The sequence below is a fragment of the Pseudonaja textilis genome, chromosome 11 (genome assembly GCF_049901715.1).
Source record: "Pseudonaja textilis isolate UNSWEBS1 chromosome 11, rPseTex1.2, whole genome shotgun sequence".
NCBI classification, from domain to species: Eukaryota; Metazoa; Chordata; class Lepidosauria; order Squamata; family Elapidae; genus Pseudonaja; species Pseudonaja textilis.
In genome coordinates, this window is record NC_142000.1 from 205801 (window position 1) to 221520 (window position 15720).

Sequence of the window (15720 nt, forward strand, 5' to 3'; positions counted from 1 at the left end):
CAGTAATGCTTTCAAAGTCCCAGGTCCCGATCAGAGTGTCTCAAGAGGATCACACTGACTCCAAACTCAGCCCCTTTGCAACATCCACTGTCTGAGGCCACATGGAATTCTTGACTGTCTCATCTGTCTTTTCCCAAGTAAACACTGAGTGAAGCTCCTGATATTCTTCAAGGTCTCTGCAATCTTGGAATCTCTGTTTGCAGAGTCAGTGCCTTGGGGTCTTTTGATTGTTGTTAGATAGCATCCTCAATTAGAAATAGTTTTAAATTAAAACCCATTATTTTTAAAGGCCAAAAGATAGCTAACCTTGCAAGATTCATGTGTTCCTGCCTGAGCCATCAAAATATTTTGGTCATTTCTTTAAAAAAGTTTATCCCTGAAGAGGTGGTGGACCTTTCAAGCTGAAGAATCTCTCCTTTGAGGAATTGTTCTGAGCCAGAGCCCTTGCTTTGTTTGGGGAAGGGGTTATTCTGGGGAATTTGGTTGCCCAGACACGAGTCTTCCTCATCCAGTGAGCATATCTCCATTAGGTGATGGAAAGGTGGGGTTGTTACCCAGAGGGATTGCTTCTCTCTTGGCCAGTGAAAGAGCAGATGGCCTCTGGAGCCCAAGAATCACCCTTTCACTAGCCAGGAATGAGGAGCAGCTTAAAAACTTCAGTGACATCTGTGGACACTTTGGAAAAATTCCATGGTGGATAAGGAAACAACTAAGCTGGGAAGGGAACTAGACACAACCCCCTTTGCAGCCCCATCAGATTTCTCAGTTCACTGAAATCAAAACACTTTTCCAAATAAATGGAAACTGTGTTTCAGCTCAGAAGAGAAGAGTGCTGTCCCTTTGGCACACAGAAGAAATAGCCATGTATGAAAAGCAAGTTTCAAGTTTAGAGATGGTTTTATGGACCTAGCAAATAATTTGAAGTTGCAATACAGGTAGTCCTCAATTTACAACCACAGTTGGGACCAGATTTTCCGTTGCTAAGCAAGCCATTGTTAAGCGAATCATGCCTGATTTTACAACTTCTTCCATGGTTATTGAGTGAATTAATCAGTTGTAAAGTGAATCTCATCATTAAGTGAAGCCAACTGACCCCTTTGACTTTGCTTGTTGGAAGCCATCTGGGAAGGAGGCAAATGGCAATCACATGTGCCTGGGATGCTGCAACCATCGTAAATATAGGCCAGTTGTCAAATGCCTGAATTTTTATAATTTCACTGTGGAGATGCTGCAGTGATCATAAGTTCAAGAACCAGTCATAAGTCACTTTTTTCAGTGCCTTTGTAACTTTCAACAGTTACGAAATGTTGTAATTTGAGGACTACCTTCAAATGTACTTTTTGTTATGACATTGCCTCTTATATAAGTAGTAATTTAATTCCTTTTCAGTCAACTTCATTTCTTAGGGAATGACTTAGTATGCTTTTAAATAAAATTGTATCTATTTTTGTAATCTTTATGTTGTGATCTGAAAATATTTAGATAATTTGGACCATAAGATCTTTGAGAGAAGGAATAACTTTTATTTTAAAAGAGACCATGAAAATTGATTTCTGAAATTTCTGGTTTTGTCTTTTCAACTAATGATATTTGCATTTATATTTCCATGGGTATAATGTGATATACAAGACAGCTTTTTTGTTTTTAGAAAAAGTTATTTATATCATAGTTTCTGTTTGTTGCTGTTATTATGTTCTCAGATTATAATGCGGTTTTTTAACTGGTTAGTAATGCACTGACCACTGTATTTTTTATTTTAGCAATACATTTCACATCCTGCGACCTACAAAAGCTCCAGGTTTTGTTTATGCTTGGTTAGAACTGATCTCTCATCGGATATTTATTGCAAGGATGCTGGCACATACACCACAGCAGAAGGTGTGGCTGTAGTTTATCTTCTCTTACTTTTGAAGCTTCCGCAGAATATTAAAATATATCTTGGTTGTAGATTTGGGTTCTATGGGTAGAAATTAATCAAAGAGAGAAGCAAATTAGAACTAAGGAAAAATTTCTGACAGTTAGAACCATTAATCAGTGGAAGGACTTGCCTCCAGAAGTTATAAATGCTCCAATACTGGAAATTTTTAAGAAGAGATTGGATAACCATTTGTCTGAAAGGAGCACACATTGACAGTTTCCTACCTAAGCAGGGGGGTGGACTAGAAGACCTCCAAGGTCCCTTCCAACTATTCTATTCTATTGCTTGGCTGTATGATGTTTAATATAATGTACTTCCTATCTTTCCATAAGGCAGGGATCTCCAACCTTGGGAACTTTAAGACTTGTGAATTTCAATTCCCAGAATTCCTGCAACTCTGAGAGTTGAAGTTCACAAGTCTTAAAATTCCCAAGATTGAAGACCCTGCCATATCGAAGTGGCTAAGAAGTTACGTCTCATTTGAAGATATCAAAACTCAATTCTGCTTTATGGATACAAGTTAATCACAAATAATGTTGGTTGTGTTTTCATTCTATATGTTTGGTACATATAGAGCTCATTCATAGAAATTAACCGTTTATACAGGAACAAGGCCTTCTCAACAAAGCTGCCAGGTTAAGGCTGGATCCAGCTCATTCCCCCAGTAGCACGTCTTTATCTGTTCAATGGACTAGGAGTGTTCTTTTTCTCTGTCAGTTGTTTTGAATAATCATCATAAGAAAGAAGAAAATAGTTAGGAGTCTCTTGCAGGAAATAACAAATTCTGTGATCAAGCTTTGACCTTGAAGTCCCATACCAAAAATCACTATTCAGATGGTCCTACCCTTTGTCTTATAAAAACCCAAAGTACAAGTACAGATTAGGTGAAACCTGGCTCAAAAACAGTAACTGTGAGAGGGATCTTGGAGTTCTAAGGGATGATCCATCAGTGTATGGTGGCAGCCAAAAAAGCTAATACAATACTTGGCTATCTAAACAGGCATAGAATCAAAATCATGTGAAGTATTAGTACCACTTCATAAAGCCTTAGTAAGGCCACACCTGGAATACTGCATCCAGTTTTGGTCCCCACATTATAAAAAAGATGTTGCGACTTTGGAAAAAGAATAAAGAAGAGCAACTAAGATGATTAAAGTCCTGGAGACTAAAACATAAGCAATTTTAGTTGCAGGACTTGGGTTTGGCCAGTCTAGAGAAAAGGACGAGGATTGACATGATAGCAGTCTTCCAATATTTGAGGAACTGCCACAAAGAAGAAGGGTCAATTTATTATCTGAAGTACCACAAGGCAGGACAAGAAGCAATGGATGGAAACTAATCAGAGAAGCCACTTGAAATTAAGGAGAAACTACCTAACAGTGAGGACAATTAAGCAGTGGAACAGCTTGCCTTCAGAACTTTTGGGTGCCTCGTCACTGGGGTTTTTAAAGAAAAGACTGGAGAGTCACTTGTCTAAGATGGTATAGGGTCTCCTGCTTGAGCAGGGTGCTGGACTAGACGACCTCCAAGGTTCCTTCCAGCTCTATTCTGGTTGATTGATTGAAGGACTCTATGCCATAGAGATAGGTGCACGAGGGATACCTGTAAGCTTTTATTTATTTATTAAATTTATACACTACCCATCTTGCCTAGAGGCAACTCTTAAGTGGCTAACAACCAAGTACTATAAATAAAATATTAAAATATTGAAATAATAAATATTAACATTAAAATTGACTTAAAATTAACGAAGATGGCAAAGGGGCCCCAAGAACCGACCATGTAGTTGAAGTTTTCTGCTAGCTGTAGCTTCCAAGTACTCTTCAACAGTAGCCTCATGTAGAGCAGGGGTCGCCAACCTTTTGGACCACAGGGACCACCAAACTCATAATTTTTGATCCCAGGGACCACTGACCAGTTCTGTGGGCGTGGCCTAATTTATGTGTGTTGCTTGGTGGTCATGTGACTGGCTGGGCATGGCTTGTATGTAAATATAAATGTTTATATAAATATTGAATTTTTTATTAAAAAAGAGCAACTTTTACCCAAAATCAGGCAAAGCAGGCAGGCAGATTGAGTTGCTCACAGAATCACAGATTCATTCAGAGATCTATCTATCTGCCATTGGCTAGCTCAGTCTGTCACATAAAATTTGCCTGCAAGCAAACTCACAAAATTAACTCACAACACACCATGCATGTAAATATTGAATTTTTTATTTTAAAAAAAAAGAGCAACCTTTACCCCAAATCAGGCAAAGCAGGCAGATTGAGTTGCTCACAGAATCATTCAGTGATCTGTCTGCCATCGGCTAGCTCAGTCTCTGAAATTTGCTTGCTGTGAGTCTGCACTGAATTTGCTTGCAAGCAAACCTTCAGTCCTAAGGGAGGTTCGACTGTACTGAGCCGAAGTTCTAAAGACTAGCTAGAAAGCAAGAAATCTAACTATTTCCTGCTTCCTAGCTAATCTAAATCTCCCAGCACAGCAGAACAGATGATGGTCAGAAAAAGGAAAAATAGCAATTTTAGCAGGCAAGTTTGCCGGGTAAGGAGTGAGGGGTGAGGGTTCCTGCGGGCCACGTGGGCAGCGCAGCCTTGTGTTTCTGCGCAGCCTGGATTAATTGCTTTGTGGAGGTGCTCTGGGAGTGAGATTTCTCTGAGGCCCACCAAAATTTTCTCAAGGGCTGCACCCCACCGGTTGGCAACCGCTGATGTAGAGTGTGTTGCAGTCATTAAACATGAGATGATCTGAGTAACTGAACACAGTGATTCCTGATCCAGGGGAGGATATAAGTTGCACAAAGGCTTTCCTAGCCACAACTGCTACCTGCTCTTCAAACCATTGCCAGGCTGTTGCTAAGCAAGAGTGTCACAAACTCTTCACATAGCTGTGAGGAAAAAGGTTTGAAGACCACAGAATCTATTTTTGTCTATTGACCTCCACATCATGCTGTCAGTTTCAAATTCTTAGAAAAGTTCTGGAATTTTTCATATTCTTTCCCAGCACTAATTCAAGTGCGACACTGGAGAAATCAAAGGTCAAATGATCACAACCTTTGTCCTGAACAAGACAGAAAGGATAAAAGGCTGCATGTTAACCTCCCCAACCATAGCTCTTTGGCCAAGTTTGACAAAAATATTTTTAATTTCATATTATTGTACTTCTGTTGTTTATTGTTTTATTGTTGTGTTTACTTTTTCAATCTTTTTTACATTTTATTGTTGTAAGCTGCCTGGAGTTAGCACCATGACAAGATGGGCAGCAAATAAATTTAATATTTATTAAAAAATCAATCCAGGCAAGCCAATTCATTGTTCCATTTCCTTCCAATGTATGCTTTTACATTGGCTTCTGGGAGCTCAAAGATGTTTAGAATTGTCCTGATATGCTGTTGAGTACAAATTTGAGTACAATCACTGGAGTTAGATGGGAAGTGTTGGAAACATACTAGCAAAAATGACATTGCTCTCATTCCTTACTTTCTCTTTCTAGGGTTGGCCCATGTATGCACAACTCTTGATTGACCTGTTTAAATATTTGGCTCCTTTCCTGAGAAATGTGGAACTTGCCAAGCCTATGCAAATTTTGTACAAGGTAAATTAGGAGACAATTTGATGAGGAGAAGGGAAATTGGAACGGACTAGAAGAAAATGGAATGGCTAATTAATTCCTGTAACAAACTGAAGGAGTTAACAATGCTTTTCCTTAGTTTCCCATGTAAAGATTGCTATATTACTGTTTACTGTTGTTTAAAACATACGCTCTTAAATTTAGCTGAAAACAGGGTGCACATATCTGAGTGCTCATTAATGCTACTTTTTACAAAATTAGTTGGTTACAGTAAATTCACTTTAGTGATACCTAGTGATATTTCTAGGATTATTCCATCATGACTGACTATATAACTCATTGGTAGAGTCCATATCTTTTACATTTGACTTTCAGCTTACAAAAACTATGAACAACTCACTCCTACCGGTGCATGCCGACCTTCTTCATTTACCAGCCAGAAGACTCTAATCCAGGTCTTTGCCACTGGCCCTTGCGCAACATCTGCCCAGGAACTTTAACATGGATTCCCAATGGAAAGCCAAATGGGTTGCCAAACACCCAGACATAGGAAGACATATAAATAACCCCACAACAAAGGTGTTAGGCTTTGAACTACCACATCAGCAATGGACAACCCTGAATGGCAGTCACACCTCATATGGTGTCTGCTGGGGCCTTTGTATCAATGGGGCCTGATACCCTCCCCTCACTGTGACTGGGCTCCCATGTCAAATTGTAGATCACATCGTGATTGCTGAGGGCTTTCTACCAGTCCAGTATCTGTTTTTTTAATATAAATGATGCTGTGCTTCAGTGGTTAGATGGAGTAGACATTGGTATTTGAATATAGATCTTTTTAACATTTATATATTATTGGGGTATGAAATGTTAATATATATTGCTAGTCCATGTGTAACATGCCATACGCTAAATAAATAACTGCAATTCTGCTGTCTTGAGTGTCTATGCTGTATGCCTTTCACACTTTCTCTCATGATAGATTGGTAATTTATCCTCTTAATGCTCCTGTTCATAGGGAACACTGCGTGTGTTACTGGTATTATTACACGATTTCCCAGAATTCCTTTGTGATTACCACTATGGATTTTGTGATGTGATTCCTCCAAACTGTATTCAGCTAAGGAATCTGATTTTGAGTGCCTTTCCACGTAATATGAGGCTTCCTGACCCCTTCACTCCCAACCTTAAGGTAAGATAATTGGTACTTGTATTTTTTTAAGGTATTTATGTGTTAGGATTTTATTGTTTTAATGCTGGAAGCCATACAGAGTTGTTTGTTACAAGATGGGCAACAAATAAATTCAATAAATAAATAAACTGCAAGTTCTGTAATGTTGAAAGATTTAAGACCGTGTATGTTGTGTTGCAACTAGTTCTCATTTAGTGACTTGTTTAGCAACCCTTCACAGTAAAGAAGTGATGAAAAAAATAATGCTATGACAAATTCTCACATTTACAACTTTAACAGGCCTATAAAGCAAAGGAAAGCTGCAGTAAGACCATAAGAATAGTTGCAGATTTGCTTAGCGATTACTTTGTTTAACAATCAAGTTGCTGATTCCAATTCTGGTCACCAAATAGAATAACATGATAAGAAGGGGTCTTGGAAGGCTTCTAATCCAGCCACCCTCTCAAGCAAGAGACAATGTTTCCTAAGAAGTCAATTAACTAATTTGTTTTACTATTTCTTTGTCTTTTGACCCTCCTGCCATCCAAAAGTGTAGTTTTGGTCTCAGTTTGCACTCTGGTGTCCCTTGGGTGTGGCAGACCTCAATTCCATCTTTTCTCTTAGTTCATTATATATTTCTTTCAAAAGCATGCTGCAAGGGAAAGCACCAAATATCCCAGTTTGTTCAGTTAGATAATTGCCTCTCTATCCCACTTAGCACAGCATGATGGATGCAGCATAAGTGAAGCGACAGGGAGAGCAGTTAGGGGGAAGAGATGAAGAGCCAAGGAGCTCTCCTGCATCCCTGATTTTGCCGGAGTGCTGGTAGAGGGAACATTATTTGCACTGAGTTAGTTTTAGACTCTGAAACTGGCTGAGTCAGCCAGGACATCATCGATCCTGACGTGGCTAAAGGTTGACTCAGCCAGCCATCCTCCTGAGGTCAGTAAAATGAGGGTCCAGATTGTTGGATGGGAGAAATACACTGTCATTGTAAACTATAAAGCGCTGTGGGGTGATATGTAAGTCTAATTACTGTTGCTATTGCTATAAGTAAACAGAACAGAGCTCTTGGGAGAATTCAGCTTTTTTGTTTCCATTGGAGGAAGTGAGAGATGTAGGAAACTGCTCTTGTGCCCTGCAGGAAATGCCCTATGTTTTCTTCCCTGAAGACAAGAATGAGGCATGCTGCAAGAGGAAACTGATTCCCTTTCTAAAAGACAGGAAAAATACTTACCCTCCATTATGAGGAGCTCAGGGGGTATGCACAGGGAAGGCTTTTTACCCTGAGGAGCAGGAAGCAACCAGTGGTGGAGATTTGAGATGCCTGAACAACCGAAGCAGCCATCTTGCCTTTTGGATAATCTTGTCAAGAAAATCTTGCTTTTGGTTGAATGGAGACATGATGAAAAGATTCCTGTGGCTCTTTAAGCTTTCTCACAAATATAGGAGTAAATTATGAATGAAAATGTTGCTAAAGGAAAAGTTGACATCTCTTGCAGCTTGTATTCTTACATCAAGTACAAGTAGTCCTTGACTTGTAACCAAAATTTCAATTGCTAAGTAACACAGTTAAGTGAATTTGGCTTCCCCATTGGCTTTGCCTGTCAGATGGTTGCAACAGTGACCCTGGGACACTGTGACCATCATAAATACATACCAGTTGCCAAGTGACCAAATTTTGATCACCTGACCACGGAAATGCTTGAACAGTTGTGTGAAAAGTGTTCATAAGTTACTTTTTTCAGTGTCGTTAAGTTCAAACAATCACTGGATGGTTGTAAGTCGGACTGTCTGTAAAATTACTTCGTGCTTCTTAGAAAACATGCTAACCGTGTTAAGATTGTTGGGTGCATTCTTGACAGGTTGACATGCTGAGCGAGATCAATATTGCTCCACGGATCCTCACCAATTTTACTGGTGTAATGCCACCTCAGTTCAAGAAGGATTTGGATTCCTATCTCAAAACTCGTTCTCCAGTCACGTTCCTCTCCGACTTGCGCAGCAACTTGCAGGTGAGACCTTTGTTCAAGATCAAATTTGTAGTGAGAGTGGCACTAGACATTTGCCCCACAGATGGGTGTTTTATTAAGCAGGTCTAATCTCTGGGCCACTCCATCATGCTTCCCCCCCTCCTCCTCTGGACATTTTAAAAGCCAGCAAGGTTTAGGTTTTACTGCATTACATGCTTAATATGTCTCAGATACCGTTGCTTTTAAAATCTTGTATATTTAAGTTGTAGAGTTGTTGCTTGGTGAGTGGTAGGAAAAGCAGAGAAACTGCTTGCTCCCAGAATTTTATCTAATTTCCCTCTTCCTTAGAAGTCTTCCTGATGAATAATTCTCCTTCTTTGCCTTTGTTCCACCAGGTATCAAATGAGCCTGGCAATCGTTACAATATTCAGCTGATCAATGCCTTGGTGCTTTATGTTGGCACACAAGCGATTGCACACATTCATAATAAGGGCAGCACACCATCCATGAGCACCATCACCCATTCAGCCCACATGGACATCTTCCAGAACCTTGCTGTCGATCTGGACACAGAAGGTAACCCAGAAGCAAGAGAGGATTGGGGAATAAAGCTGCAAATATGATTTTATGGGTCATGGGACCATCCTTTATATTTTCCACACCAAACCCCCAGAAATGGTTTTTATTTAACTATTTCACTTCAACTTTTATTTAATTATTTCACAACTAGAGTAAATGACAATTATTATTTTTTATTATTATTAATATAAATAGAAAGAGCAACATTTTCAAAATCCATATAAACAGTGTGTTGTCTGGTTACAATTCTTCTGAGTAATATTCATCATAGTAATAATAATAGTATTCTGTAATAATTATAAGTGATTTTCCCTCATTGATACATATTATTAGTACTAATCTAAATTAATTGAAATCAAGTTAACCCTAATATTAAAATTAATCTTTCTCTTCTAGTTTTTGAAGTTCTAACTCCTGTTTCTCTCATTTAACCACCAATAAAACAGCACCCATACCTCAAAATATTCAGTGTCTTTTAATTTCAAATGTTAATTTATTCATTTTTGCACATTCTAAAATTTTTGTTATTATCTTTTCTTCTCTTGGGATCTCATTGCCCTTCCAATGTTGTGTGAACACTATTCTGGCCACAGTTAATACATGTATTATTAAATATGTATTCCTTTTACTGTATTCATCTGGTATGATGCCCAACAGAAACATTTCTGGTTTTAAATCTGTATGTTCCTTTATCATTTTTCTAGCCAGTTGTGTATTTTAGTCCAGTATTTTTTTGTTTTCAGACATGTCAATCACATGTGGTAATATGAACCCGGAGTTTGATTGCACTTCCAACACTTGACCGACATATTCTTAAGCATACTAGCTAATCTTGCTGAAGAAAGGCTGCGAGCTCCTGCAATGACTAGTTTGAATCCTGATTGACAGGGATCCAGATAATCTGTTTCTCCCAGTATCTACTATCCCCAACAAATATGGAGATTATAGAGTTGTAAAGTACAGAACAAAGTACAGTTTGTTTTAGGGCTCCTTATTGAAAGAAGACAATACCTTGGGTAACCTCCCCCCAGCCATGAAGGGGACAACCTGCACCTTGAAATGCATCTAGAAACCTGCTGGCCACCAATGCAGACCACAAAATAGTGGTGTTTCATGTATCAAAAACCCAACATTCTTACTTACCCATGCAGCCAGTGACATACTTGAGGCTGAAGAAGCTCCCTCTGGCAGCCAACCTCTTTCCTGGAGAATTTCCTTGCTCCCTACTGAGACAAGGGCAAAAGCAGGGCCTCTCTAGACTACCCTATGGCACCTCTGGACACCAACATCCTTAGTTCTTATAATACCACAAAAATGTTTGTTGATGGCCCAGAAAAATGGCTGACTAAGTTGTATGAACCAGGCCAATTTTCTGAGCCTCTTTCCAGCTTGAACAAAATATAGGGCACCAAATTTGAGCACTAGGTGTTAGATAAAAGCAAACTTGTCTTTTCTGTGTTTTTCCCTTGGTGCTCCATTCTAGGTCGGTACCTCTTCCTGAATGCGATTGCCAATCAGTTGCGATATCCCAACAGCCACACGCACTACTTCAGCTGCACCATGCTTTACTTGTTTGCAGAAGCCAATACAGAAGCTATTCAAGAGCAGATCACCAGGTACTGTTGAGAATGAGGAGAAGATATATGAGACTCAACGGGGTTTTACTCCTCTGCAGACCAAGAGTTGCAAAAAAAAAAAAATCTTAACCAGAAAGCCAGATTACGCCTGTTAAATTTTAAGGGGATAGCAAGCTCCAGATTTAAAACTAAGATGTTGACAATGTCACTGCAGCTACTTCAGTGAGCTATTGCTGTTTACCCTAAAAGGCTTTGTAATTGTTTCTGCTATTTGCCTATTTTCATAATTTCATCTTGGTTTTTTTATAGGGTTTTGTTAGAACGACTGATTGTAAATAGGCCTCATCCCTGGGGCCTCTTAATCACCTTCATTGAATTGATTAAAAATCCAGCATTTAAATTCTGGAACCATGAGTTTGTTCACTGTGCTCCAGAAATTGAAAAGTGAGTAAATCTGAAGCCTTGTGACTTCATTTTGGGAGATTAATCTATTTGTTTTTAAATTAAGTCCTTCCTCCTTGTTCTAGGCTGTTCCAGTCAGTCGCACAGTGTTGTATGGGGCAGAAACAGGCACAGCAAGTAATGGAAGGAACTGGAGCCAGCTAGAAGAAGCTAACTTTGTGGGAACGATGCCAGCCTGGAGTTCTCTATCAATCTGACAGAAGAAAATGGGTGGGGCTGCCTTCTCTCTCCTCCCCCCCCCCCCTTCCTGGGCTTAAACCACAGGTCTTTTGGCCAGAAATCTCCCACATGGGCATGTTACAAAGTTGAAAACTCAGTTTCTCACTCTTGGCCAAAATTCAGAAGATACTGTGAATATAATTTTGAACTATTGTAAATACACAGAACAGAAATATTTGTTGGAACTTTGGATTTGTGCATATTGTGTTTCAAGAGAGGCATATAATGTGTGCCTGACCAGCTTATAATAAAGTGGTGGCTGCTGATGCCAAGCCCTTGTCTGGGGCAGATCTGCTCATCTGACATTCCCGGACTCCCAAAGAGTATGGAAACGCCAGTTTAAATATTATGTAACTTATTTTTCTTGGGGGTGGGACTTCTAAATCACAAAAACAAAGGATGCTCAGGATCCTATAGAATATTAAGGGGAAGGTGGGAGAGTGTTGGGACCCAGGATGTTGCTTTTCCCATACCAGATGCTGCCACCCGAGGCCGGCCAATGGAGTCGGGCACTCCTTGGCAGAGAGAAACCTCCAGTCCTTCGGAAGAGGGCTGATCCTTTTAGCAAGAGAAACTACCAGGCCTATACATTTTCTTTCTTTACGCTTGTAAATTTGGGAGGGGAGGATGTGAATCTGTTAACTGCTCCCCTGTGGCCACAAAGTTTGAGTTTGTAAAAAGAACAAAAAGGACCAATACAGCCCATTTTGTAAGGATTTTGAATGTTTTGTAAATGTATTGGTCCATGTGTTGTATTTTGTAGCCTTTCTAGTTCTCTTGGGCTTTAGTTCTCCCATTTCTTGTATGTATGCCTTCTGCAGTTAAACATTAAAGTCATGACAAGCAGCAAATGTCTCATTCTCTCAACACCTTCCACATTACAGTTAGTCAGAGAAGCAAAACATTTTTATTTTATTTTTAAACTAACAGAAAAATAAACACAAATTTAAAAGGACTTTCATTCCATGAAGTTAAAATTGAGACACCACTCAAAGTTAATTCCAAAAAGTTCAAGATTCACAATATAGTACTGAGGATATGAGGTAAGATGTTAGAACACAGAACATAGAATCTTACAGCTGGAAAGGACCTTGGAAATCTTTAGTCCAAACCCCTCCTCAATCAGGAGACCCTATGCCAGCGATGGCTAACCTTTTTGTCTTCGCATGCCATAGTGCAATGCCCATGTGGCCCCCCGTCCCGTCCCGTGCATGCGTGTGCGTCCCCCCGTGCATGCACAGCAGATACCTGACAATCAGCTAGCGGGGGAGCGCGCACACATGCACAGTGGATCTGTTCTGGGCAATGGCTCGCATGTCCCAGCAGAAATGGCTCTGTGCCACTTCCGGCACGCGTGCCATAAGTTCGCCATCATGGCCCCATTCAAAGAGGTCTGTAGTCTATTTTTGAAAACCTCCAGTGATAGAGCAGGGGCTCAGTGGTGGCTCAACAGTTAAGATGCTGGGCTTGTTGGCTTGAAAGCTGGATTTGAGTCCTGCGTACTAGATGTCCTCCCAGCCCCAGCCAACCTAGCAGTTTGAAAACATGCAAATAGGTACCACTTCAGTGGTACTTCAGTAACATGATGTCATGCTGGCCACATGACCATGGAAATGTCTTCAGATTGTTGGTTTGACTGAAGTTCCCAATTCAGGTCTGAGCCTGGTGCCAAGGCCAATGAAGGATGTCAGACATAAGGTGCAATTTTGATTGCCTTTTTATTGGAGAACTCCAAGGAAAAGGGGTCCTGGCCAAAATGTCAAGAGCCAAGAACAAAGGATTAAGAAAGCTATAAATTTTCACTAAGGTTGAAGTGGGACAAGGTAGGATAATAAGAAATATCATCTAATAAACATTTTAATAATGATCTAACAATTTGTTCTGTTGATCTCTAGCTGTCCCTATTCCTAAGCCTTGGCTAATGAAGGCTCCACAAGTTATCTAATACACATTCTGTTTGCTCTAGGCCATCTATTCCTAACTTCTAGCTGAGATCTGTTACTCCGTTACTTTTATCAGCTTTCTAACTACCCAGAATTGTTACAAGTTTTTACACGTGCATATTTCCTGTGAATAAGCAGTCTTTGTTCTTGTGAGGCAAACTCCACAATTACAGGCTTCCAGATTTATTTTCAAGTGTGTGCCATGACTTCGCTTTATTTTAGCAGACAGCCCATCATCCCTTCCCCCTTTTGAATCTGAAAATGGTTTAACTTTCCATGATTCACCAAGCATGTCTACAGAGAGATCCCGTAATTTGCTTACAGGCAGAAAGGCAAAGCAGAAGACATTGTAATCCACAACGTGATTAGGAGAACAAGGATTATGGCTGTCAGGGTCATTATCAGGGTACTTAACTGTTATGACTCCCCTTCGAAATTCAAACGAACAAAACAGAAAGCAGCCGTTTCACAATTAAATCAAACGGAAAGAAGTCTTACAAGATAACAGCTGGCAGAAACCACAGCATAAATCTTTACTCTGTCCGGCAAACCAGTCCTGGCAATAAATCTCCAGCCTCAGAGCTCCTTGCTGTAACGCCTTCACTCAGTTATTTTGTTCCTGGCGAAATGTACCAGCCCAGCTGTGTCCTTTTATACTCATTGAGGCAATGTGCTAATTTACTGAATTGCTCTTCTCATTCGCTCCAGCTGATTTTGCCTTTTCAACCGTCTTCTATTTTTTACATTTAACCACAAATTTTCCAAGTTCTCATCTCCACTAGAAGACTCTCTCAAAACTTCCCTGTCAGCCATTCCCGGCTGTTGATCAGATAAGGAACCAGAGGAGGTCAAAGGTCCTGACAATTCTAATACATCAGGTCTGTCGTCCTTTGTCACGTCCATCTCCTCATCCTGGTTATCAGTCCAATCAGTAAGCCAGGCCGGCTCATATTGTTCTGCCATAACCTCTTCACTTGAACTCATATCAATCACAGGAGCTGAATCCAAGCCCGGAGCCACAACACTTAACCATCTGAAATTAGATAGCCATCCTGTCAGTCAATTCCATCTGCCTTCCTATTCTTTCAACCCCCTGGGTTTGCTGCTATTTCTGTGATGTGTGTAGCTCGGCTGTGGAGTTCCTCTAATTTACCCAGAATCTACACACAACATTGTCCAAGTAATGCACACACACCTTTTGATGCTAATACCATACCTTAGAGACATCCTGTTCTGAACTGTCATTTGCCATATACCATCTTTTGCTGCAGCAAATAAAAAAACTCCCCAGTCTCATTAGCTAGATTTCCCTCACTGCTTTGTATACAATACATAACATTATTGAGAGACTTGAGCCCACTGAACAAGGTAATTAAACTGCCTTTCAGATAAAGTGGGTATAATATAGATGGATGGGAAGAGCACAGTTACATAGGTCATATGCCAGGAGTGTCAAACTCAAGGCCTGGGGGCCAGATCCAGCCCGCAAGGTGCTTAGATTTGGCCCATGGGGCCACCCTGGAAACAACCAAGGACTGGCCTGTGGTGCCTCTTCCAGTAAAAATGGAGCTCGGGAGGGCCCTCCGGAGCTCCATTTTTGCTGGCAGTGGGTTGCAGGAGGCTGTCATAACTGAAAACAGCTGGGGAATGATGTTGAGCTGGCCACGTCCTCCCTGACTCCCTAAGGTCAAACACAACCCTGATGTGGCCCACACTGAAATTGAGTTTAACACCCCTGTCATATGGTTTCATTTTCCTAGTGTGGAGAGCTACTAATACCTTTTGGGGAAAATTTCTAATTGAGAGGTGGTATGTCTCCGCTCACACACCTATGGTTCCGGAGCTTTTTGGTTCCAGAACTATTGTCTAAGCTAAACTGAGGAAGTCGCAGGCTGCCCAGTCTAAGAATCTGGAATAGCAGATTGTGGGTATTTCTTCACTCTGGAAGTGATCTATCCAAGGTGCCAGGCCTTCCACTTTTAGTATGAGTAGTACTAAAAGTACTACTAGTCGAAAGCAGTACTAAAAGTACTGAGTAGTCGAAAGCACTTGAAATGGTCCCTTCCACTTTTGACCCAAGGAGGTTGTTGCTCCCCACAGCTTTACAAGCACCCAGTCTCCAGGCTGAAACAGAAGTACTGTCCAGAGTACCCTGGATCTAGTCCAGGGTATTGATTTTCCTGCAAACAACAGGAAAGAAAATTCATAATTGGGGTGGAGATGGGGACAAGGATGCCAACACTTGGCTAGTCCCAAGCCCTGTTCCCAGGACGGATGATTTTATTGATGCTGCTCCCTGCATCTCCAT

The 15720-nt window shown here is 40.5% G+C and overlaps 1 protein-coding gene across 9 annotated transcripts in view; it reads left to right on the forward strand.

Moving 5' to 3' along the window:
* Positions 1-12320, forward strand: part of CNOT1 (CCR4-NOT transcription complex subunit 1) — a 159059-nt gene extending 146739 nt beyond the window's left edge. For all 9 annotated transcript variants that reach the window (XM_087940247.1, XM_087940245.1, XM_087940249.1 and 6 more), the window contains 8 exons: positions 1761-1878; positions 5411-5512; positions 6507-6680; positions 8525-8674; positions 9028-9208; positions 10695-10827; positions 11098-11232; positions 11316-12320. In XM_087940247.1, coding sequence (XP_087796373.1) covers positions 1761-1878; positions 5411-5512; positions 6507-6680; positions 8525-8674; positions 9028-9208; positions 10695-10827; positions 11098-11232; positions 11316-11394 — 1072 coding nt within the window. In that variant the 3' untranslated portion in view covers positions 11395-12320. The remainder of the gene's footprint in view (positions 1-1760; positions 1879-5410; positions 5513-6506; positions 6681-8524; positions 8675-9027; positions 9209-10694; positions 10828-11097; positions 11233-11315) is intronic.
* Positions 12321-15720: the final 3400 nt, after the last annotated feature.